General features: G+C 60.2%; 1 protein-coding gene across 3 annotated transcripts in view; it reads left to right on the top strand.

Annotated features, from left to right (window-relative positions):
* Positions 1-24,223, top strand: part of GRAMD4 (GRAM domain containing 4) — a 73,007-nt gene that overhangs the window by 43,020 nt on the left and 5,764 nt on the right. For all 3 annotated transcript variants that reach the window (XM_033117405.1, XM_033117406.1, XM_033117404.1), the window contains exons 4-14: positions 10,464-10,584; positions 15,860-15,921; positions 18,022-18,154; positions 18,659-18,684; positions 19,299-19,390; positions 19,806-19,897; positions 20,898-20,946; positions 22,126-22,197; positions 22,574-22,617; positions 22,694-22,803; positions 23,858-24,015. In XM_033117405.1, the coding sequence (XP_032973296.1) occupies positions 10,464-10,584; positions 15,860-15,921; positions 18,022-18,154; positions 18,659-18,684; positions 19,299-19,390; positions 19,806-19,897; positions 20,898-20,946; positions 22,126-22,197; positions 22,574-22,617; positions 22,694-22,803; positions 23,858-24,015 (959 nt within the window). The remainder of the gene's footprint in view (positions 1-10,463; positions 10,585-15,859; positions 15,922-18,021; positions 18,155-18,658; positions 18,685-19,298; positions 19,391-19,805; positions 19,898-20,897; positions 20,947-22,125; positions 22,198-22,573; positions 22,618-22,693; positions 22,804-23,857; positions 24,016-24,223) is intronic.

The raw sequence follows: 24,223 nt of genomic DNA, 5'->3' as shown, positions 1-24,223 counted from the left end.
GTGTACGCGTATCGCCGCCTGCTGGGTGCAGGCTTGGAAAGGAGTTCTCCAGCACTGAGTTGCACACACAGGCTCCTCCCCAAAGCGCTCGCTGTGGAATTTGGATCTTCGAGGGAAATGCTGGGGTGGGGGCCTCAGGGCTTCCTGGTGGCTAGGCGGAGCTTGACGCTCCATTCCCCGTGTGCGGGTTCTGTGCTGCCGAGCTGTTTCTTCTTCCTGTGTTGGTGCGAGGGCCTGTGGAGTCCTCTCTGAATGAGCTGGAGGGTGCTCCCCTAGGATGCCACTCCTGGGGTCTTGAGCCCTCAGGGGCAGGGTCTGCATCATCTCTGGGCCACCGACAGCCACCCATTGCCAGACCTGTGGGTTCACGATGGGTGCAGACGGGCAGGCGGCTGTGATTGTTCCTGGAGACTGTGACTCGGGGAGAGGGCGCTCTTTGCTCCTGAGCCCTCAGTGCTCCCAGAAGCTCCCTTCCTGCTCTGACCCACGGTGGGTCAGTGTGGCCGCTGTTATCCTGTGGGAGGGCTTCTTGGAGAAGCTGGTCAGGGGGGTGAGCAGGAGGGTGGCCAGGTGCCTCCTGAGGCCGAAGGGCCTCCCTCTGGATGCCTAGACCTCACAGAGGGCCCTGGAGCGAAGGCAGGTGTGGGGCCAGTCTGCTTGGTTCAGGGTCAGTGAGAGCTTTCTCACCAACGACGTCTTCTGAAAACAGAAAGGGGTCATGGGAGCTGCCCGCTGTTGGACGTGTCGAAAGAGGCGAGGCAGCCGATCCAGGCCTGCTGGGTATGTGCTGGGTGTGGGGTTGGTTGGTCAGATACCGTGGGGCCTGCCCCATGGACCGACCTGGGCCTGCAGATGTCCTTCTGGGGGGTCTCGTTGTTTTAAAACTGTTCTTCGGTGATGTTGACCTGAGAGGATAAGCTCCGTGCCCAAGACTGAATGGCGCTGCCCCCATGGCCATGTGCTTATTAAGCTCCTGCCCTTTGGTGAGGATGGCAGATGGGTGACCCAGGCAGACAGGAAGGGAACAAGCAGAGACGAAGACAGGTCCCAGAGATTAGACTGGATGTCCATGTCATACAGTATTTATCCAGGAAAAACTGACATTGGCCCCCTAAGAAAATTACTTGTCTGACCTGCTGAGCTGGCCAGAATCTCATTTTTCTAGATCACTCCCGTTGCCCGCGAGAACCTGCTCTGTCAGCATTCCCTGTGCCTGTTTGGCCCCGACTCCCTGTTGTCCAGGACACACCTTGGAGCACGGAGGCCCCTGACCCCACGGGGCACCCTCGGCTCAGCGTCCAGCCCAGCACCTCCCCTGCCCTGCAGCTCACACTTCAGTGGGGAGACCCCTGGGTCCTGCCTTCCCTGGGCCTCCCCACTGCTGCTCCTGGGGGCCCAGGACTCCGGGGGTCTTGGGGTGAGGGGTGAAGTCAGAGAGGGAGCTTGCACACGCCTTCCTGTTTGTGTTGTTTTCACGGCTCTGTCAGCGTCCAGCGCTGTCATCTGACGGGTGCCTTGGAAGATGACAGAATCGATTTGCATGGGGGCCGTTAGGTCAGGAACGATGCAAAGTTCTGTGGCTCTCTCATCACTGCTCTGCGTCCTGCCCCACTGGACACCTCACCAGCTCCCTGAGCTGTGAGAAAGGGGGTGTGGGCCCCACTTCCAGGTGGCACCCCTGAGCTCCCATGTGCAGTGGGCAGAGAAGCTGCCAGGCCAGCATGCCTTTCCCATCCTCTGCCACCGCCTGGGTTGGCCCCTCCTGTTGAAACCCTCGTCTGCATGGATGAGGCCCGGCTGGCAGAGAGAGGCTGTCTAGTGGCACGTGGGGAGTGTCCTGACCGTCCAGCTCTGTAAGGAACCCTGCGTCTGCATTTCATTTCCTATACTGAGCGGGACTCCGGAGAGAAGGAGTGAAGGTCGCTGCTGCCTTATCGATGAATTCCCACAGCTTGGACCCAGGGCCTCGCCGCTATGGGTGCTCAGTGCACTTATGGGTGACGGCTGGGTGGATGGATGGGTGAGTGGATGGATAGACAGACGGATGGGTGGATCAGTCAGTGGGTGAGTGGATGGATGGGTGGACAGGTGGACAGATTGACTTGTCCCCTCTACTGGGCACACCCCTGTCTACATCTTACAAGGCCTCACTGGGTACCTCCCAGAGCTCTGGTTCTCCGGATGCACCCCTCCTTGCTCTCAGCCTTTCTGGTATTTGGTCCCTAAGCATGTGTTCTGTATATGCCACCTTTGCTTCCTCGTGGGCTTACCCACTCAGTGACTCAGGGCCTGGTCTCCCCTTGGTGAGGGAGCAGGGGTCCTTCACTGCCCCGAGCCCAGTGCTGAGCAGGGAGCAGGTACTTAGCAAATAGCTCATTGCTGTGGAAAAGGCCTGGGGCCCAGAGGGCTCTGCCGCTGGGTGCTAAGTGCTTGGCCGAAAAGAGAGGGTGTGGGGGTAGGCGGCTGACTGCACACGCACTTCCTGGGCCCAGGGCCCCAAAGCCAAGGTCTGGGTGGTGAGATGCCACACACCATCTCTGCTGAAAGGGTCACCAGTTCCTGAAAATCAGCTGTTCTGGGTGAAACACTGGCTGGGATCCTATTTCTTATTATTTTACATGGGAAAAATCATGATCCATGCTTGCTCACCCCACACCCCCAAGCAGTTTCCTGAAATGTGCCCGAAACACAGCGACGCCAGCATCTCAGCACAGCCTATCATGTCAGAGCATAAAATGCTGAACACATTGCTGCTTCTTGCTTACTGATCCGTCAGTACGGTTGTTGATACTGTTCACTGTTCCGTAAATGTTGCCTCTGCCTAACAGCAAATAACAGAGCAGAAGGCCAATGTCAGGGAGGTGACAAGACTTAAGTTTACAACAAAAGCGAGTCATCGCCTGTCGAGGGCTGTTTCCCCTACGTGGAGGGGTGAAGGAAGCAGGGTGAAGGGAGCAGACCGTCCCTGTGGGCTCTGCTTCCCTGGTGCGGAAAGTGAAGGTTTGCGCCACCGACCTGGCTCTGGACCTGACCTCTGCTCCCTGGGAAGAGGGCGTGGCTCTGCCTCCTGGAAAGATCTGCGGTGACGATGGGAGGGGCCCATCGGGAGGGGCCAATCAGGCTGGGAGGCTGGAGGCCAGGGGAGTTGCCCTGAGTGAGCAGGGAGGTGTGCAGGCCTCCCACCTGGCCAGGTGGTGGGAACAGCGTTTTGAGGGACCCGGTGTTTGCACTCCTGGCCGGTGGGAAGGAGTTTTATTTAAGGATCATCACTTGATTTTTATTTTTGGCTGTGGCTGGGCCTGTGGAATTGTGTGCCAAGAGGACTCCTGCTTGAGAGTTCTACTTTTATGGGTTTAAAAATAGCCTTGAAGCTGAGTTCCTTCCTCCCAGCGAGTTCCCTGGAGGCTGGGTGGTGGGCTGGGCCGCGTGCCGTCTTCTCTCTCCCTCTGAGTGAGGGTGGCCACGGGCTAAGGCTGGGTCCGGAGGCCCCAGGCGGCTTTCTGACCTGCCCTTCTCCTCCCAGACTGGGGAGGCCCGATAGCTGGACCAGGTGGGCGGGCTGGCAGCCCCTCGCGGGGAGCACTGTGTGAAGTGCTCTGCATGGTGCTGGTTTCCTGTTTTTGGGCTCCACGTCTTTCCCTCACTATGCCCATCCCTTTGAAAGCAGTGGCCAGCGCTCAGTCTCCCTAAAGAAATGGGGCTGCAAGCATGGCTGGACATCGTTTCCTCGTTAGGGCCCCTGAAAGGTCCCACCAGGGCATGACCTGGCTTGTTTGGACCTGGGGCTGCAAGAAGGGGATGTTTTGGAGGAAGAAACAAAGCTTTAGACAGTCAAATGGACATCTCTGTGGGTTCTCTGGGCTCCCCTATGTCCCCATCACATTCTGCCACCTGACTGCTCTCATGGGAGGTGGTGGGCGCAGGCCAGGCCCCCTGGGGAGCTGTCCCTGGTTTCCTTTTAGTGCCACAAACCTGGTGGCTCTATTTGCTCACACGGGTGTCCTCTGTTGAATGGAAATTCATGAATTACGGTCCAAACTTCTCTCCCGATGTGCTCTCGGGTCCTACACGGTTTTGGGGTGCTGATTCATTCCTTGGGCAGGCATTTTGGCTCCCTGGCCTCCTCAGGCTACATTGTATGCGTACACAAACACACACACACACACACACACACACACACACACACACCATTCCCCGCTGGCTCCACTGTCGTGTCAGGTCGGCAGATGCCACGGAACTTTGAGCCCATTATGGCCAACACCAGACCTGGAAAAGGAGTGAGTCATCAGGCACTGCGCCCCGTGACCCTGGCCGGCCCCATGGCCTCAAGTGCAGCGGCTCTTCTTGCCCTGGGGGGCTGTGACCTGGGGGGCGTGACCTCGTGGTCTGATGTGCAGGGTGTGGGGGCCCTGCCTGTGACTTAGCCACTGGCAGAGGTGAGTTAACATGCGTGTTGGCCCCCCTGCGAGGGGTACACCGGGCACAGGGTGCACCAAGTGGGGGTGCAGAGGAGCTCGGGAGAGCAGCCGGGTGCTGCCTTCGGGGGGCGCTGAGGAAGGTCACAGGCTTGTGGCAGTGTCCTCTGCGTGGGTACTTTTCTCTACAAGAGCTGACGTTGGTGAGGGCTCTCCGGTCAGGATGCCGTTGTGGGTGCATCGGGAGAATCCTGCCTCGGGTGCGTTTGGGGTACAGCTGCAGGTGGGGAGGAGAGAGATGGGACAAGGGGGCTGGCTGAGGCCACACACCCCCGAGGGCCATTTGCCCCGTGGATTCTTGGACCAAGTGGAAGGAGGACGTCATCCCTCCCTCCTGGGTCCATTGGAGCTCCCGGGACCCAGAGTTTCGTCTTGGGGGGGAGTGTGGTGGGCAGAATCCTAGCCCCCCCAAAAGTGTCCACATCCTAATCACTAGAACGCGTGAATATGTCACCTTGCAGGGCAAAAGGGCCTTGGCAGATGTGATTGAGTTAAGAATCAGAGACAGGCAGATTATCCTTGGCTGGGGGGGGGCAGGCATTGTCATCACAAGGGTCCTCGTGGGGGGGTCAGAGTCAAGAGGAGATGTGGTGATGGACGCAGAGGTTGGAGTGATGTCATCACTGTCTGGGGGACCCGGGCACGGGATGCAGGTGCCTGTAGAACCTGGGAAAGGCAGGGAAACGCGCTTCCTGGGAGCCAGTCCTGCCACACCTTGACTTTTACCCCTGAGACCCATTTCAGACTCTGACCTCTGAAGCTAAGAGAATACATCTGTGCTGATTGAAGCCACTGTTGGTGGTCGTTTTTTTTATAGCAGCACCAGGAAATGGCTATGGGGACTATTTGAGGGGCGTCATCACCTGGCCCTGTGTGTGGCGTGACAGTGCCCAGCCCACCCTGCAGGAGACCTGCTCCGCCCCCTCCCCGACTGGGGTGGGCGCTGCTCTGCCTGGCCGGCCATCGTGGTGTCTGCCAGCAGCTCCGGATATAGATGGTCCAGTGCTGAGACCAGGGCCCCAGGGCTCTGTGGGAAGCAGGCTGTGTGACTGCTCAGGCCGGGTGGAGCCTGGAGGTCGGAAGCCGGCGTCACGGGCCCTGACAGCTCCCGGACACCACCGGTCCCGGTAGGAGGCTGGGCGAGATGGGGCCACCTTTGGAATGACCAGCTCAGCACTTTCCACTTGGCAGGAAAGTGGCTCCTGTTTCTTGTCTTCCTCAGAGAGGAGAAGTTGATGATGGAGATGTGCAGTGCCGCTGTGCTGTGCAGAGAGGGCTGTGTTCTGCACGCTGCAGTTGACCTAAATATGTCACCAATGGGAGGGAGCGTGCCCGTAACGTCCACCGCCCTTCGCTGTAACCGTTACTTCAGGCTCAGGGAGAAAGGACTTGTGGGAGAGAAGTGGTTGCAATGCCAGTTGCTTTAATTGATTAGCTGCCAGGAAAGGAGGCACTTGGAAAAGGTGGGAAGTGTTCTCGTGGCTTTGCTGGGAAGCAGGACAGTCAGATTTGCTGCCTGAGGGTCTGCTGTCCCCGCACAGCCTACCTCGGGCTGTGGGGCGCAATGGAGGGGTCTGCGATCCAGAAGGCGCATGTTTGGCTCAGCTCTGCTGAGTGCCTGACCCCACAGGGGGCCCGGGGAGTAGGGGCAAATGTAGGGGTTAAAGTGCAGAGGCTCAGGTTACAAGGACATGGCTCCTGGGTGGCCCGAGGCCCCCTGTCTCTGACACCCCTCCGACTGGGAGCGTGTCTTAGCACACTCAAAAGCAGTAGTGCATCCCACGGGTCTTGGGAAGGGATCTGTGTGTGCACCTGTGTTCACATCCGGCCTGGCTAATGGTTGTCACGTGGTGGAACCTGGCTGCGCCTTGACCTTTCACCGGTTAGTGACGTGGAGAGGGGAGTTCGGGGGTGGCTGTGGTCAGGAAAATGTGGTTTCCTATTACGATGCTGGAAGGGCAGACGTGCCCCTGCCTGGGGATGGAGGAGACATCGGGGACTGCTGTGACCTTCAGGTGGGGCCAAGATCCACAGAGGTGGTCAGGGTGCTGTGGGTGTTGGGGTTCAGAGGAGCAGACAGGAAAGCACCATGACTTTGGCCAGAACACCCCGACCTCAGCTCCCAGGAGCAAGGCTGTGAAAACCTGGGGCCCCTCATGTCTGTGTTCCCCACAAGAGCAGCCACCGTCCCCACGTGAATCAGACACGCGAGACAGAAAGCTCACTGGCTCTTTGGGCATTCACCCAGGCCTGTCCCTGTGAGATGCCATGCAGAGCTGTCACCTCGGGTGCCTAACCAGCCAGTGGCCACTCGGGACAGAGCTGCTCTCACACCTACGGAGGGTCGTCCACCCAGCGTGCTGGGTTGACAGGTCTCTGTGGAGACTCATTGCGAGGTTCATCCATTGCTCGTCCAGTGAGCCCCCACGGGGTGCCTGTTGTGTGCCAGGCCCCCCACCCCACCCCAGGGGCCAGTGGCTCAGAAGCGCGTCCTGAGGAGGAGGGTCTGATGGCCTTGAGTCTCTCTCTACAGGTGCACAGAAGGGCAGGGGGCTCCACGTGTGCCGAGGCCTCGGCTGTCCCACTGTCAGTGGGTTCAGGTCCTCTTGGAGGACAAGGGGGCCCCAGGGCACCCCCTGTGCCGGGGCTGACCCATCTCCCATGGGACCGGGGGTCCAGCAGGGAGCAGCTTCTGGGCTCACGTGATGGGGCCAGTTCACAACACGATGTGCTCACAGGGAACGCCCCCAGGCCTGCTCTGGGCGGGGTGTGGTGGCTTTGTCATGGCCGTGTCCCCACGTCGACATCCTGGCGCATGACACTTGTACAGTGAATATTTGCTGGTAAAGGTGTGTGTGAGCAGCGGTCTCTCTGCCCAGCCGGGCCTAGTGTGGATCGCCATAGAGGCTGGGGTACCCAGACTGGTCACCTGTTACGGCTGTGGGCCCCGGTCACCTGAACACCCCTGCCATTCCCCAGCAGGTGCTGTGCGTGCAAAGGACATGGCAGGTTGGGACTGAGTGCCCTTGAGCGCCTGAGACAGGTCCCCAGGAACCCAAGTACAAGGCTGGGGGGGGCTGAGGCCTGCAGCGTGGGGGGGCGCATGTCCTCTGTGCAGGGTGCCCCATCCGGACGCCGGGGGCCGTGTACCCGGGCAGCTACCCTCCACCCACACTTGGGCTGATAGTTGAATTCCACTGGGCCGCTCCCCACCACTGTTGTGCTGTCTGTCCTCTCACGGCCAGCCTGCTGCGTGCGTCCTGCGGTCCGCACCTCTGTTCTGGCTGCTCGGCGTGCTGTGTGATAACCTGTGAGTCCTCACCCTCCCAGTGTCTGTTCACTGTGTCTTTACTGGCTTCTCCTTGAGCCAGGCTGGGTCCTGGGTCTGTCACAGATGGTGAAGCAGATGGGGTCCTCCCTCGGGCCTGCTGGGGGATGTGGGCCTGAGTCAGGGAACCCTCAGATGAATATGGACTTAGAAACGTGGTGTGTTCACCAGGGGTCGTGTTTGCTGAGCCCTTCTCTGTGGACCCGTGTCACCTCCGGGAATCCCCTCCCAGTACCATGAGAAGGACCCATGTTGTCCCGACAGGAAAGCAAAACTCGTGAGAGAAAATGACAAAATGTCACGTTCGGTCGGGAGGCTGTGTCAGGGAGATGGCATCTGGGTCAGGGCTGAGGCCGTGGGGCGGGGTCAGACGGTGGGCGTTTGAAGACCTAAAGGAAGGTCCCTATGGCTTGAACCCAGTGAGCAAAGATGAGGGAGGAGCAGAGGGAGACAAAGCTGGTAATTGCCGTGGTGGCCTTGGTGGGAGGGCTCGCCAATGGGTGCATTTTATCACAAGCCCCGTGGGAAGCCCCTGCCAAGTTTTAAGTGGTAAGATCTGATTTAGGCTTCAGTTTCGAGCCAGTTTGAAGGGTGTGAGGGGAGCTGGGGACCAGTTAGTAATAAGTGTGGGAGCTGAGATGGACGGAGTAGATGGTTTTCGGGTGCTTGCAGGAAGGTTCCCAGAGCGGAGGTGAGGGCCCTGCCCATCTGGGCCTGGCACCTGTCCCCTTGCTCTGCTGTAAAGGAGCACAGCCGTGAGAGGGGTGGGGACGCAGCTCCCTTGGGCCGGGGTAAGGACCCGAGGCCGGCTTCCTGCAGCCTGGAGCAGGTGTTCTTTGTGTTCCTGTCACCTGCCTCCCAGGTTACTCTTCACTTACTGCCTAACCTGGGCTAGACCCTGCTTCTCAGTCTAATTCGGAAGTGTCCCCAAGGCCCTAGGCAGAGGCCACCCCTCCTTTCTGAGCACCCCTTTGTGCGCCCCCTTTACAGAGCCGCTTCTATCCCTTGGGAGGTACCACGTTCACGGGGTTGCAAGGCCTCTGCCCTCAAGTGTGTCCCTCCAGCCTTTCCCTGTCCACCTGTGTGCCGCCTCGACAAGGTGCCCTGCCCTTTGCACACGGTCGCTTCTGCAAACTGGTCTGTGCCGGGCCTGGGGCGATTGTGTGACCTTGGCCTGAATTGCATGGTCTTGGGCTTGGCCCTGCGTCCCCAGGTCTGGTGAGGTGGCCAGGACAGAAAGAGGAGCTGCTGGGTCGCCCTGAGCACCTCACCATCCTACCCACCTCAGCTAGGGTCTCACAGTGACCGGCAGCGAGAGGCAGTGGAGTCCCTCCTGCAGCCCAGGCTGCTGGTCAGACCTGGAGACACTCCTGGCCTTAGCCAGGCCGTCCTCACCCCCATTTTGGTGAATTAACTGGTCACGTTTCTAGGTCCCAGGAATGCTTTTTGGGACTTGAGCAAATGTGGCTTTTCCTGTGGGAATTTCCATCTGTAAAGTCTCAGCCCGTCAGCCCTGTGACTTGTGACCCATCCCCTGGACCATGTCACCATCGGCCACACTTGGAGCCGACCTCTGGGTAGAAACAGCACCTGGATGACCCTTGGCTGAGGCCTGGAGCCCACTGCTGCCCAGTCCCACGTTTCCATGGCCTCCTGCCGCTTCCCCGGTTGGCGAGCGTGGTCCTGCCATCACAGTTGCCGTGTTCCTTTTGGCGGCTCGGGGAGAGTTGGTCCTGGACTTTTCCAGTCCCAGAGGCACCTGCGTTCCTTGGCTCCTGCCCCTCCCGCCATCTTCAGTCAGCAGCTGGCCTCTTCCCGTCTCCCTCTGACCTCTGACCCCTGACCCTTTTGCCTCCTCTGACGAATTTACATAATTTGGATAATCCAGGATACTCTCCCGTTTCAGGATCCTTAGCTTCATCACATCTGTGAAGTCCCTTTGTCCACGTGAGGTCACACAGTCCCAGGGATCGGGACGTGGGCCGGTTAGGGGGCCGTTGCTCTCAGTTTTCCACATGCTGCAGTGAGACGACGAGTACTGGCGTTGGCGCTCACCAGTCCTAGGACAGTCAGGTGCTTCTTCTGGCTTCCAGGGCTCTGTACAAGCCCCCGTCTCCTCGGCGACTCCCTCCTGCCTCAGAGCCTGGGCAAGGCTGTTCCTTCTGTCCGCCCAGGCTCTTCCCCCAGACGTCCGCAGCCTCGCTGCTCATCTCTCCCAGCCCTTAGTGAGGCTCTTCACCCTGCTCCGCTCCGCTCGCTCGTGTCTCCCCACTGTGCTGTTGTCAGGTCACCAGCACCCCAGGTGGCAGGGCTGTGTGTCCGCCCCTCCCAGGTGAGGTCGCGGGGCCCCTTCCTCCGGGGCATCCTGGCGGAGGGTGCGGTTGGTGAGATGCCTGTGGCGTGTCTATTGTGCACCGGTTTTATTTAGCAAAGAAATCCTCACTGAGGATTGCTTTGCCCCAGATCTTGTCCCACCATGTGAGGGGAGCCCTGACTAATAGTCCCACCTGAGGAGGGCCCCCCGGAGAGGAGCAGAAGAGCTGTCATCTCCATTAGCTCGGACACACCTCCACGTGCTCGGGAGCCTTCCCTCAGCACCTCTGCGGTCGGAGGGTGGGTGGGCCCCAGTTGTGGTCACGTGTTGCTTGTCTCCCTCACAGAGGAGGAGCTCCGGAAGCTGCGAGAAGAGACCAACTCGGAGATGCTACGGCAGGAGCTGGACCGGGAGCGGCAGCGCCGGATTGAGCTGGAGCAGAAGGTCCAGGAAGTGCTGAAGGCCAGGTGAGGAGGTGTGAGGGCCAGGTGAGGTGTGAGGGCCAGGTGGGGAGGTATCTAGGCCAGGTGAGGAGGTGTGAGTGCCAAGTGGGGAGGTGCCCAAGGCCAGGTGAGGTGTGAGGGCCAAGTGAGGTGTGAGGGCCAGGCGGGGAGGTGTGAGACCAGGTGAGGTGTGAGGGCCAGGCAGGGAGGTGTGAGACCAGGTGAGGTGTGAGGGCCAGGTGGGGAGGTATCTAGGCCAGGTGAGGAGTGCCCAAGGCCAGGTGAGGTGTGAGGGCCAGGCAGGGAGGTGTGAGACCAGGTGAGGTGTGAGGGCCAGGTGAGGTGTGAGGGCCAGGCAGGGAGGTGTGAGACCAGGTGAGGTGTGAGGGCCAGGTGGGGAGGTATCTAGGCCAGGTGAGGAGTGCCCAAGGCCAGGTGAGGTGTGAGGGCCAGGCAGGGAGGTGTGAGACCAGGTGAGATGTGAGGGCCAGGTGAGGAGGTGTGAGAGCCAGATGAGGAGATGTGAGGGCCAGGTGAGGAGGTGTGCAGGCCAGGTGAGGTGCCCAAGGCCAGGTGAGGAGGTATAAAAGCCAGGCAACAACATCATCCAGTCAGCACTGCTCTTTCAGTGGGCCAAGGTCCCCAGTGCTGAGCCCTGCTTAGAACCCTGAGGTGGTCCAGCCCTGTGAGTGGGCAGTCTCCATGCCCAGTGCTGGGGGGCTCCTGCTGGCCCTGCCTCTGTCCTCCTCCAGGTGGACGGGACTGCCCGTCACCTACTGTCTGTCCCCTCCCCTTCCTCATCCTTCTGGTCTCAGGGAAAATCTCATGTCCAGTCACCTCCTGGCTCAGGGGTAAAGGACCCAGTGACTGTTTTTATAGCAAGTGCCCAGCAGGGGCTCCTGAGGGCTGGGCGTCTGTTGGGGGGGTGCCCTTCCCAGGCCTCCTGCAGCCCCTGCTGGACCCAGAGCAGGACCCTGATGGTCCGAGGGTAAGCGGTGATTAGGGGCCTGGCCCCCACTTCTTGGGTTGAGTCCTGCCTGCGCCAGTTATGAGCTGTAATCTCAGGAAAGTGCCACCATCCTGTGCCTTGGGGCCTTTGGAAAACGGGGAGATAGCATTATGTGCTAGGAGTGCCATAGGAGGAGTCGCAGCCCAGCCCCGGGCACCGAGCTCTGACCGGGAGCAGCCGGGCCGGGTGGGGGCACGAAGATGGAGTCAGCAGAGCCCCCAGGACCACCTCACGTTCCCCGAGTCTTGGCTAGTAGGTGCCCCCAGCTCCTCACCGGACCTTCCTGGGACCCTGAGCCCCACCACCCTGCCTTTGTGCTTCCCCCACTCGCTGCGTCCGCCCCCCACTCGGACACTTCCCTGCCCCCGAGCCGCTGTCAGGACTCCGGGCACCCCTTCCTCCACACACTGCGTGCAGCGACCTCTGGGTTTGCCTGCCATGGAGGTCACCCTCATTGCAGCAGGCTCCCTCCATCCTAGGGGTGACAGGTACTGCCCCAGCCTCTGGAGGGCGTGCCCACTACAGGGTGCAGCTGTCCCTGCGCACATGGCCTCCTCCTGCACCCCACACCTCTGCCCACGTGAGCTCAGCCCCTGCCTCACGGAGCCGCCATCAAGAAGCGGGTCATTCCAGATAGCTGTTTGCACGTTCCAAGAGTTGTGCTGTCCCTTTCCCCATAAAACCCCCACAAGGCTTTGTGCCCCTGTGCACTGGGTCTAAGCTGGCATGGCCTGGCAGGCGAGGCCCGGGAGCCGGGCTGCCAGTCTCCCTCCTCTCCGCTCCCCCCAGCGCCTTCCCTCAGGTCCTGTGCCAACGCTGGCCCTCCCTGGCCTGAGTGAAGGGCCCTGTCCAGCTTGGGGTGCCTGCTGCTGCTGCTGAGACACCCCAACTAGAACAGGCTTCTCCATGGGGTGGCGAGTGTCATTGTGTTTGAATGGCATTCTCATTTTTGAGTGTCGGTCACTCTGAGGAGCCCACACCCTGGAGTGGTTGGTGCAGACCAAGCGCCCGGGGCTGCATGCCAGGCGCTGGCTTCTGCTCGGCTCTCGTCCGTCCGGCCTCCGCTCTTAGGAACTGGTGGCATTTGGTTCTCTTTGGAGGAACGTCCTTTGGTCTCCTGCTCTGCGGCATTCAGGGCAGCCCCTGTGTGCCTCCCGGCGGTTTTGAAGGAAGGCCGCCCTCCTGTCCCTCAGGTCAGCGTGGCCGTTCTCCCGGGCTCCTCATGGGGTCACCCCACTTTGCCCACCCACCTTGGCTGCGAGGCCGGCCCTCCTCCCCAGACCAGAAAGCAGTACATGGTCCTCAAGCAGTATTTTACCTGAGGCTGAACCTTCTTACGTGAAAACCTATGGACATTCAGAAATTCACTTATGTTTAATGCTTATGCAAGAGGCACAGCCAGCGACCTAACCTGGGATGGACGCTGGGAGATCCAGTACTGCCACTGTCCCTAGGCGACTGGGCAGCCATGGCTGGCCTCTCAGGGCACGTCACAGTGCTTCCGTGCAGTGTATACGTGTGTTTGTGTCCGGCTTTCTCTGGACGCTGTGCTTCCTCTGGTGGCGTTGGGTGGCACCTGGGGGCCTGTTCTCTTTACAGGGTTTGCGTCCTCCGTTTCCCACTCAGGGGTTTAATCCCCGTCCTTTCACCAAAGCCCCTGGGTGCCCAGTCCTTCCTCGGTCAGTTCTGAGGAAGCAGAGGGGCCCTTCTCCATGGGTCTGCTTGGGGACTGGCTGGGGGGTGGGTTCCAGGAAAGGACCATCCAGGCCAGGGACTGAGGAAACTGAGGGTCCCAGGGAGCATCCAGGGGACTCCCCGGCGCTCTTTGTGGGGGTACGGTTAGGAACCCTTTGGAAACTGAGACCTGAAGGAGGAGAGGTGCAAGGAGAAGCAGGTTCCAGGGAAGTGACTTCCAGTTTTCTTGTCTTCCCGGCGCCCCTCTGGGTGTCTGTGGCTGTCCAGGGTGGAGGGAGCCCTTCACACAGGCCTGCACAAGCGCGTACACACACACTCTTACACACAGGCACCCCACGCGGCAGGTGAGCTGCAGGATTAAAACATGGTCATTGTGTTGACACAAACCTCTATTTTGGTTTTTGAGAGAATTCCCAGGAATCACCTCGGTGTAAGCTTACTTGTTGAGGCAAAGGCCTTCTCTGGTTATAGGGCCAAAAGCAGCGGAGAAACAAAACTGCCCCTTTTGATTTGGGCCAGCCTGTGGTCAGCCCCGCCCTTGGGTATTCCTGTTGGGGCCGCCCCTCCTGGCTGTGGGCTCCATGTGTGGGAACGAAATGGACCCTGGTGACCGGCTAGTGTTCCCAGCCTGGGGAGGGGTTGGCGGCACAGTGGGTCTTAACGTGGACTCCTTGCCGGGCTGTGGTGTCTGCCCTGTGGCCTAGGGGTGTGGCGGGTCAGGGAAAATGAGAGCTTCAAACAGTGGAGGCACATTCCACTCCAGACTTGTTTGGTGGCTCACTGAACGTGGGCGCAGGTTGTTCAGAAACACTTTGAGGGCTCCACAGCTGTTAGGAAAGCAGGGGCCTTTTTTCGGGTGAAGTGAGGTCACGTGGCGATTGCTCTGTAAGGCCTGGGCACACCTCCTGCTCTCCAGGAGCCGTGGGTGGGACGCCTGCTGGAGTGTGCCGGCCGGAACACCTGGCACCGCGCCTGCCCTGTCTTCCTTTACGTTTTTAAACCATCCACTGCTGGCACACCATGCCATCCGTCTGTCTCCCACGTCCAGGGCACATTACAGGCAGTTCTGGTATTCCATATTTGGGGCAACATGAAGGAGGTAACACTCCCTGCCACCTGGAACAGCTGCACCAAGTCTCCACCCTTCCTCCCCTGAAGGCAGCTTGCAGCCATTAATAGCTAACTACCCCTGGCTTTCTAGCAGGTGATTGTGTTGAGAGAGCACCCAGCCAGTGACACAATGCTGCCACCGTGCAAACAGCCGTCAACAAGCACAGCACCTCAGGAAGCCCCAACCTGCCACCCAGGCCTTCCCGTGGCTTAGGCAGGGTCACGTCCTACAGGCCTGCGTCCTCACGGACACCCGTTTGTTAGTGCTTCTGGGTGAGCTGCCTCTTCTTGGTGAGCTGCTCAGGGAATGTCCTGGTCCAGAGGCCTCGAGGGAATGGAGGGAGCCCAGCCATTTTAGGGGATCCTGGATCCTCCTGCGTGCCCGGGGCTCCTCTCCTGTTCCCAGTGATCCCTGTTTAGTCAGTCGCTGTGGGCATAGGTCACTTGGGCAGCCTGGCCACAGGAGCGGCCCCTCTTCCTGACCACAGCTTCTTTCCCGGGACTCCACCTCTGTCCGTTGCTCCGTGAGGCCGCAGGCATCATCTGTCCTGCTTGTTCTCCATGCTTCCTGCTCCAGGTTAGGACTTGGGCTTACAATCCCTCAGACTGGGGTGGCTCCTGGTGAGGTTGGTGTGAATCACACTGTGAACAGCAGAAAGCACACCCCTCCTCACTGATTCTGAGGGCACTGAGGTCTCCAGCCCTCCTCTCTCTGTCCTGGAGGCACCCTCTGTACCCCACCAGTCCCCACCGAGGTTTGCCTGGGGTACCACCTTTCCCACATCCTGGAGTCCCTGTTGGACCGGGAGGTCTGGGAACCACAGGAACAGTGGGGGCAGTCCATAGCCCAGGCCAGTGCACAGAGAGGCAGGCGGGCGGGTCAGAGCATGGGGACGGGCACCGCCTAAGGATGGGGGCCAGGCCAGCTGCTGGGGGCCAGCTCCGTCAGGCTCTGTAGCTGGCAGTCAGGTCGATATTTGGGTCTGGCAGCTCCGGGAGAGGGCGCCGAGGCAGGGTGATCAGAAGTGGCTGGCTGCAGTGGCAAAAAGCCTGGCAGGGGTCCGGCATGGGCCGAGCTGGGGCTTGGGTACAGCTGGCCGGGGAGGGAGCCACCCAGCCTGTGGCTTCACTGGTGCTTGGTAATTATGTTTGTTGTTGAATATCTTTGCATTAGCAGGCCAATTAATTAGCAGCATGGAGCTATTTATTCTGAGTTTCACGATAAAGAAGCAAATGTGTGAAAATTAATAGGAAAGAAAAGAGTTGGTGTTTATGAGGCACATATTTGTCCGGTCATTAAAAAACAAAGTGTTCCTGTTACGATGCAGCTCTGTGTGCAGCCTGTTGTCGTAACCAGCATTTGAGGGAGCCACCGAGCGGGAGCAAACACTTGTGTGCAGGACCGTCCCCTGTGAGCCCCAGACCTGCACAGCCCAGGCTTGCACCTGGTTTGAATTAACACAAGTCTTGCTCCTTCTCTTCAAGAACTGAGGAGCAGACAGCACAGCAGCCTCCGAAAAGCCAGGCCCAGGTCACTAACGGAGCAGGTAGGCCCCAGCGGGTGCCGGCTGGGTGGCGGCGGTGGGTGTTGGTTCTGTTCTGGGCACCTGCTCATATCTGGAGATCTCCCATTGGAACTGGGTTAGTGTCTCTAGTTGTGAATTGGTGAGTTGTCATAGCAAATGCAAGTCATTCCATCAAAGCATGACTATTTCTCTTAGACATCCAGCGCATGTTTATTTCAGCCCTTCCCCACACAGAAGTGGTGCCGTCATCACTGGCAGCCAGTTTCCAGTGGCTGGTCGTCCTGGCAAGGGGATGAGTGAGCCACGGTTGGCATGTGTACCAGCGCGCCCCAAGTCAGGACCCAGAACCCTTTTCTCTGTACCTTTTCTTCCTGCCCCGAGCTGTATTCTATATCTCACTCCACACTTTGCACTTTGTAAAATTCTCCTTCCGAGGATGGTGTGGGAGGAAACTGGATTTTCCGTCTGGCTCTCGGGCTCGATCGAGATGGTCCCTGGTGCCCGCATCCTCGGCCGTAGGACCCCGTCCTGCAGGCTGACCACTCATGGGCTGCCCCCTGTGTGTGCCGTTGAAGCTCGGAGAGTTACCCCGGAAGGGTCTTAGATTTAAGCCCTGCTCAGTGTAAGGATGGGAAAACAGGCCTGGGAGGGAAGGCCTCTCCCAGGGGCAGCCTCTAGATCTCGGCCAGGTCAGGGCCTGCCCTGCTTACTTGCCAGAGGGGAAGATGGCATGCTCTCTTCCTCGGGGGTCCCCGGTGCTGGACCTGGACTCGTAGGCCGGCTGGCCCGGGAGCAGGATTGGTGGCTACATCCTGAAGGCCCTAATCTCCTTGTGTCCTTGTGTCTTTGGGCTCCAGGGCCAGTGGCCCAGGATCCAAGCCAGGAGCAGCAGAGGAGCCCCAGGACCCCACTGTGCGTGGCGATGATGAGCCTCCTACAGATGTAGGCCATATCAGAGGAGTGTAGGGTGCAAGACCCTGATGCCCCGGGTCCTGCGGCTGAGTCCATCCTGAGAGCCATGGTTCCATGAAACGGGGGGTCTGTGGGGCGATGAAGGGAGAGAAGGAAGGACCCCACCCCGTGTGGCCCCAGGATGAGGGAAGTGGGTACAGGCACTGTGTGGGTGCGGGGGGAGGTCCTGCAGCCAGGGCAAAGGCCTCAGGACCGCCGGAAACCCGACTGCTCAGAGCAGGCCTGACCGAGACCCGGGGGTTGGCAAACTACAGCCCCCAGTCTGGTTTTACATTTTTTAACGTTTTTACATTTTTTAATGGTTGAAAAACATCAGAAGAGTATCTCATGGCATGTGAAGGTCGCATGCATTTCAAATTTCAGCATACATAAGTATTTTTCGTGGGAACAGCACTCCCATTCTGTTACACCTGTCCACAGCTGTTCTTGAGAGAGCGAAGCAGTCAGAGCATTAACTAGCTTGTTGACCCTACCTCTCACCCTAAAAACCCTGTCATGTTGAGAACCCTTCTGTGCGTGGTGGACTCTGGGCTTTTGTGCAGGAAGGAGTAGGCCGTCTTGACCACCGGCTCCCGTGTCCTAATGGTGGCAGACAGCGCCCCCTGTAGGCGACACTGAAACCTGCCTTCTGAAGGAGCGTATTTTGATCTGCACACGTGCTCACGTTCCACGGGCTCATCCTGGTTTTCCGAGCCTGTGATGTGGGTGACTTTCTAAAGGCTTTGGCTGTGGGTGAGCAGAGGCCACTTCACCCACTGGGGCCCCCATCAGGACAGTCCCCCACATACACGCCCACTGGCTGGTACGTAGGGCCCTGGGAAGTGAGCCCACCCAGCCACTTCCCAGCAGACCAGTGCACCCAGTAAGAGAGAGGCTGTTGCACACCCACGTGGGCTGAGAGCTGCCTGGACAGCGCCTGCCTGGAGACAGCCTCCGGATGTCCCGGGGTGGGTTGACACACAGAGGCCCCGTGTGGTCTCCATGGGCTGAGTGTGCGCCTTGTGGTAGAAGCAGGTAGGCCTCCATTTTCAGGAGGCCAAGCCCTTCACAACCTGGGGTGGACCTCCACCCACGGCAGCGAGCCCCCACCCTGCCCTCTGCAAGCCCCCTGGGCCCCTGCCCTCCCCAGACTCGCGCCTGTCCCCGCAGACCGGCGGAGCCAGGGGCTGTGCCCCCGCGTGCAGAAGTGGTTCTTTGAGAAGTTCGGGGAGTACGTGGAGGACTTCCGGTTCCAGCCTGAGGAGAGCACCGTGGAGACGGAGGAGCCCCTCAGCGCCCGCAGGTGGGGCCCTCGGGGGGCCCAGGCCGGTGTCACAGTGAAGCCGTGAATGGGCTGCAGGAGCCCCTGGCCCGGCTGCCGTGTCGAGCGCAGGCTTTCAGGGTGGCAGCGTCCCCCACTTGGTGGTCTCACCTGTCTTTTGTGACAAGCGCTGTGTGGCAATGGTGGGCTCAGGGCGGAGTGCCCACTGCTCGGGCCTTCCTCGTGGGGTCACGTGCCTGCTTGGTAAACTTTGGTGCTCTTGTAGGCCCCTGGGTCCCGAGGGTGCCAGACAGGCCAGGCCCCTGCTCTCAGAGGCTCAGGTTCCTGGGGAATGTGGGCAGGAGATGAGGGATGTTTCCACAGGCAAGACCCCGTCCAGAGCAGGGAGCAGCAGTGAGGCCCATCCGGGCGTGTGGCTCCTGCGTGCAGGGTCACCTGTGTGCCCCGTGTGCCAGCAGAGCACTGTAGGCACGGGCTAGGGGAACGCAGTGGCGGGTGAGTCACCTCCCTCTCCCTGTCTTTTAGGTTAACTGAAAACATGAGGCGACTAAGTAAGTACTGAGCCTGGGGGCGGGGGAGAAGGGGGTTGCTGGCTGATAGGTGTGGGTGGGGCCGGCCAGCAGGGGCTCTGGGATCTGGCACTGAACTGGACGTCTTTCTAGGAAGACGTTTTTCAGTAATTCCCACGCCAGCCTTCCTCTTGAGGCTGTTGGAAGTATGTCCCAGGCCCACCCCTCCCATCTGTCCCTCCAGGGAGCATGTGGAGCAGTGGTGCTTTCCCAGATAGCTGCCAGGGCTCAGGGGATGCAAACACGCTTCCCAGGCCTCCTTCTCCTGTGTGTGGGCACAGCTGTGGGGTGGGGGCATTTCCCTGCGGGGCAGCCGAGAGCCCAGGCAGCCGAGAGCCCAGGCAGCCGAGAGCCCAGGCGGCCAAGAGCCCAGGCAGCCGAGAGCCCAGGCAGCCGAGAGCCCAGGCGGCCAAGAGCCCAGGCGGCCGAGAGCCCAGGCAGCGCTGGCCCAGGGGTCAGGCGTACCCGGAGCCTGCGTGTTTGCGGTTTGCTTTGCCCATTTTGGTTCCCTCTCTGCTGGTGTGGCCAGCCTGACCCCCCAGGTGTGCCTGAGGGCAGGTGAGCACGGCCTGACCCTGCCATCATTCTGTCCCCAGAGCGTGGCGCCAAGCCTGTCACCAACTTTGTGAAGAACCTGTCTGCCTTATCCGACTGGTACTCCGTCTACACATCTGCCATCGCCTTCACTGTGAGTGCTCCCCAGGGGTGGTGGGCTGTGCATCCTCCTGAGGTTGCCCAAGGGACTCACCCTGATTTTGCAGGACAGTCCAGGGATGCAACGCACTTAGCCTCAGTTTCCCCAGCTGTAAAGTGGGCGTGGTGGTGGGTGGTTGGGAGATCAGGGCCGGCCACAGGGTTCCGCCTGCACAGAGACGTCCCGCAGCAGTGTTCTTGGAAAAGGCCTCGCCACGCGTTGGTCTGCTTTCCGGGATGGTCGGGGAGGGGACGGCAGGGAGGCTTTCCTGCCACTATAGACCCTGGGCGTTCCTCCCACCAGGTACGGGCGGACCTGCACCCCTGAGCCTCTAGAGTGCGGCCTACCGGTGGCCGGCCCTGAGCACCATGCTGTTCCTAACCGTCCGCCACCTCTCTTTCACCTGCAGGTCTACATGAATGCCGTGTGGCATGGCTGGGCCATCCCCATGTTCTTATTTCTAGCGATTTTGAGGTTGTCTCTCAATTACCTCATAGCCCGGTAAGAGAGCTGGTCTGTCATGTGTGTGGCTGTGCTGTCTCCTGGTGTCACACACACGTGTAATACATGCCTAGCTGGCTATGCCTCACGCATTGGCGTCTGGGGGGTTGTCCTCTGATAGGCTCCTGGACCCCCCAGGAGGAGGATGCCCACCCCCACACAGTTTGCTGCAGCTGCTGTGGGTAGTTCCCAAACTCCTGTGTGGCCATGGGTGCTGGCCTCCGGGCTACTCTAGTCCTCCTTCGATGGCTCCGTTTTGGCAGGAAGGCTCCCCTCAAACCTCCGGGAAGACAGCTCAGGGGCGTTGAGGGAGCCGAGAAGGCTCTGTGCCCTGGGAAGCACCCACTGGCACTCGTGTGGCAGTGAGCTCCGGGGGCTACCTGCCCCACTCGGTGTTCCCTGAGCAGCCCTCTGGAGGCCGTGGGGCTCCGTTGGGAAGCCAGCACTCTTGGGTGGAACCCCTGTGTTCCCAGGCCGCCGGGGCTGTCTGAGCCTGCAGTCACCCTCACAGAGTCACCCTTCCTCCCACGGGGCCTGAGAGCCCTGCGTTCCGTGTTGTATACTTTTACACACTCATTTTCCTACGTGCCTTCCTCTGCCTCCTCAGGCTGGTTCACTTGAAATGTTTTTCATAGAAGACAAAACGTTTAAATACTGTGAGGTCCGCCATGCCCAGACGAGACTCGTGCGAGACTCGTCAGCCAAAGGACGGCTGCTGCTGTGTCACTGGCTTGTTTCAAAGGGCTTCTTGCACCATCACTTCTGGGAGCTTTAAATGTGTCCCCCGCAGGAAGGCCCCCTGGGGAGGACTGGGGAGGGTGACCTGAGTCCACAGCAGGGAGGGGCCCTGATGGTCTCGGAGGTAAACGGCAGGGGCTCCTGCAGCCTCTTCTGTCCACGTTTCTGGGTGCTCCTCCCCGGGGGGAGCTCAGGGCCTGGCGTGTGACGTCAACCCTGAGACGGCGCTGTCTGAAAGGTGTGTGTTGTCTCCGTTTGCCAGGGGCTGGAGGATACAGTGGAGCATCGTGCCGGAGGTGTCTGAGGTGGTGGTAAGTCCTGGGAGGGCGAGGTCTCGTCCGTTGCCACTGCGTTGGGTCTTGACCTGGGTCCTCTGAGGTCCCCCGAGGCCTCCAGGTGCAGCTGTATGGGCGTCCACTGGGAGCCCTGCCTGCCCAGGAGAGGTTGGGGGGGAGGAGGCCAGCCACGCCCCAGCCTGGAGCCGTGGGCAGCTGCACCCTGACCCCTCACTAGCTGACACCCGCAGTGCCCCTCACTGGCCCAGGCTTGGCTGCTTGGGAAGAGGTGGCCCTGCCCTGACCTGTCCTGCTGACCCCTTCCAGCGGGATGGGATGTGGGGGGAGGCAGCAAGGGGGCCACTCTCACCCCCCCAGAGTCCCCTGTAGAGGGGGGTGAACAGTGAGCTGGACAGTGGACATGGAGAGCACGATCAGCGATGACTGTAGCCACCTCCAGCCCACTGCCTGACTTTGTAAATAAAGTTTTATTCACACGCAGCCATGCCCATTCATTTCCGCGTGCTGTGGCTGCTTTGGGACTGTAACAGCCAAGTTGAGTAGCTATGACAAACACCCTGTGGCCCGCAGACCCACAGGTGTTTACCCTCTGGCCCTTTACAGAGAAAAGCTTGGTGACCTTGCTCTAGAGGGGGACTCTGGGCCCTGGGGCAGAGCCACTAGGTATGGGCAGGAGGCCTCTTAGTGCCTCCATGAGGCTCGTCAGATGTTTGAGCACCTACTGTGTGCATGGAGCACGCAGTAGGGGTGCTGAATTGTGGTCATGCCTGTAGGACACCCTAGGGGTCAGGGAGAACCTCGGGGGGGCAAACTTGTACCTGCCTGGCCCAGCACCCAGGAAGCCCTCAGGAGGTCTTTGTTCAGTGAACTCAGATAAGCAGGATGAGGTCAGGTCCCCCCTTGCCTCAGTTTCCCTGCCTGTAAGGTGAGGTGGAGGACTGCATGGTTTCAGGTGCACTGTCGAAGGTGCATTGGAGCCATAGCCCTGCCAGCTGTGGGGTTGGGTGCCAAAGAGGGGTGTCCACCAGAACAGCTGCCCCGTTTACCCCCTCATGGGACGTCTGTCCCTTTGGATGTGTGGGGACAGCAGAGTGACCCAGGTCCTGGGGCTGGGAGGCCTCCGTTCCTTTTTCGTCAGTAATTTCTTTGAACTGTTAAATTTCAGTGGAAATTCTCTTTCCCCTTTGACTGAAGGAGCTGCCAAAGGAAGACCTGACCGTATCCGAGAAATTCCAGCTCGTGCTGGACGTTGCGCAGAAGGCCCAGGTACTGCGCTGCGCTCCGGCCCCGTCCACTGGGCAAGACGGCCCCTGGGTGCGGCGGGTCCTGGTTTAGTCTGACAATGGTGCCTGGCGGTCGGAGCCATTCCCAGCCAGGAGGACCCTGCCAGCTCCTGGGAGAGGCACAGAATTGGGTCCATTGTCACTATCAGTGTGTTAACCCGCGATTCAGACCAGACCTGTCACCCCGTCCTCAGCCTGGAGCGTCGGGCAGGACCACGGGGCATTTGGTGCCGGGTTGTGGTCTCAAGGGGAGTGCATGTCTCTGGGCAGCCCGTGAACCTGAATTTAGGGCCTCCCAGCTCTGCTGTGTGGCCCGACAGCCTGGGGTCTGTCGTAACCGCAGTCGCTTCCTCACACAGAACCTCTTTGGCAAGATGGCCGACATCCTGGAAAAGATCAAGAAGTAAGTCATGGTCCCCAGCTGGCCGCGCCTGGGTGTGTGTGGCCCCCGCCCAGCTGAGCTCCCGTCTCCCTTCCAGCCTGTTCATGTGGGTGCAGCCTGAGATCACGCAGAAGCTGTACGTCGCGCTGTGGGCCGCCTTCCTGGCTTCCTGCTTCTTCCCCTACCGCCTGGTGGGCCTTACCTTGGGTGAGGAGACGTGCGTGGGCAGGCGGGGCACGGGGAGAGGCTGGCCTCTGCTTCCCACTGGGACGTCTCCCCAGCACTGCAGCCTCCAGGACAGCCCGCTGAGAACTCACTGAGTTTTTCCTCTGCACCTCAGCCAGTGACCACCAAAATGCTTAAATCTGGGAGAAAGAAAGCCCGGCTGAAACCTGGAGACCTCGCAGGGTTGGGAGGTGGACGGGCCACCCCGAGACCGAGGTTATGGTCCTGCGCTGCCCCCACCCACTCAGCTGCGCTCCCCCAGAAAGTTGCACCCCCCTCCCTGGGCCAGACCCCGAGCCCGACCTGTGCCCTCCTGGTCTCAGTGTCCCCAGCCTGCAGCTGGCACGGGACCTGTGCACAGTACATGGGGAGGGGCCGTGGTGGGGGCCGTGGTGGGGCCAGGTCTGAGTTGGGGCATTGAGTATTTGGTCTTGCAGTTCAGGGGTCTCACGGTGTGGCCACTGCCCCAGTCTACCCTCAGCCCCCCAATATGCAGGTGGGTCCTTGGTCTCATCGGCACCTTGCCTGCACCCATCGCCAGGAAAACCAGGGCTGAAAGGCATGTGACCTTGGGGAAAATGACAAAAGCCCACAAACAAAATGTCCTCAGTGGGCCGTGCAGGCTCATTGTCATTTCCCCGGGGACCTGGGCTGGGACACGCGAGCTCTGACCTGGGGAAGCCCACGGCCCTGAGGGCTGCCAGCCCCCCAGTCAGAGGGCAGGCTGAGGACACATCCCCCAGAGTTTTCCTTCACTCACCCTTATGGTTTTGGAGCTGGGTTTGTTGTTTGTTCCGACCCACCCCTGGGTTTGAGGTAACGACACAAAAGTGGATGATGCCCCCCAGCTGGGGTCACGTGCCTTAGCTGCCCCTGCCTTGCATTGAGACCACCAGGGCCACCGTCCCAGACCTGGGCTCCAGGAAGCCATCGGGGCCCTGGCCTCCTGCCGCTCACTCGGGAGTGGGGCTGCCATGCTGAGCAGATGGGCACAGTGGCCGGTCCCAGGTGAAGTGAGACTGTGTTCTTCCCTCAGGACTGTATGCTGGAATCAAGTTTTTCCTCATCGATTTCATCTTCAAACGCTGCCCGAGGCTGCGTGCCAAGTACGACACTCCCTACATCATCTGGAAGAACCTTCCCACCGACCCCCAGCTCAAAGAGCGCTCCAGTACTGCCGCCGTGTCCCGCAGGGTGAGCCCGGCCTCCAGCGGGGGCCACACCCCCGTTTTGTGTTCACTGTCCATCACCAGAGAGCTGAGGTTCTTCTGATGTCATGGGGCCCGTGAAACAACTTAGGGGTTTTCCCTGATCCCCAGCTCTGCCATGAAGGACCAGCCAGCCCTGAGCAGAGGACAGCTGCTGGCGGAGGCTGGGCTGGGAGGCTGGGCCGGTCCCCGGA

This window comes from Rhinolophus ferrumequinum, chromosome 10 (genome assembly GCF_004115265.2).
Source record: "Rhinolophus ferrumequinum isolate MPI-CBG mRhiFer1 chromosome 10, mRhiFer1_v1.p, whole genome shotgun sequence".
Lineage (NCBI taxonomy): Eukaryota > Metazoa > Chordata > Mammalia > Chiroptera > Rhinolophidae > Rhinolophus > Rhinolophus ferrumequinum.
This window is presented reverse-complemented; position numbering and strand designations above follow the sequence as displayed.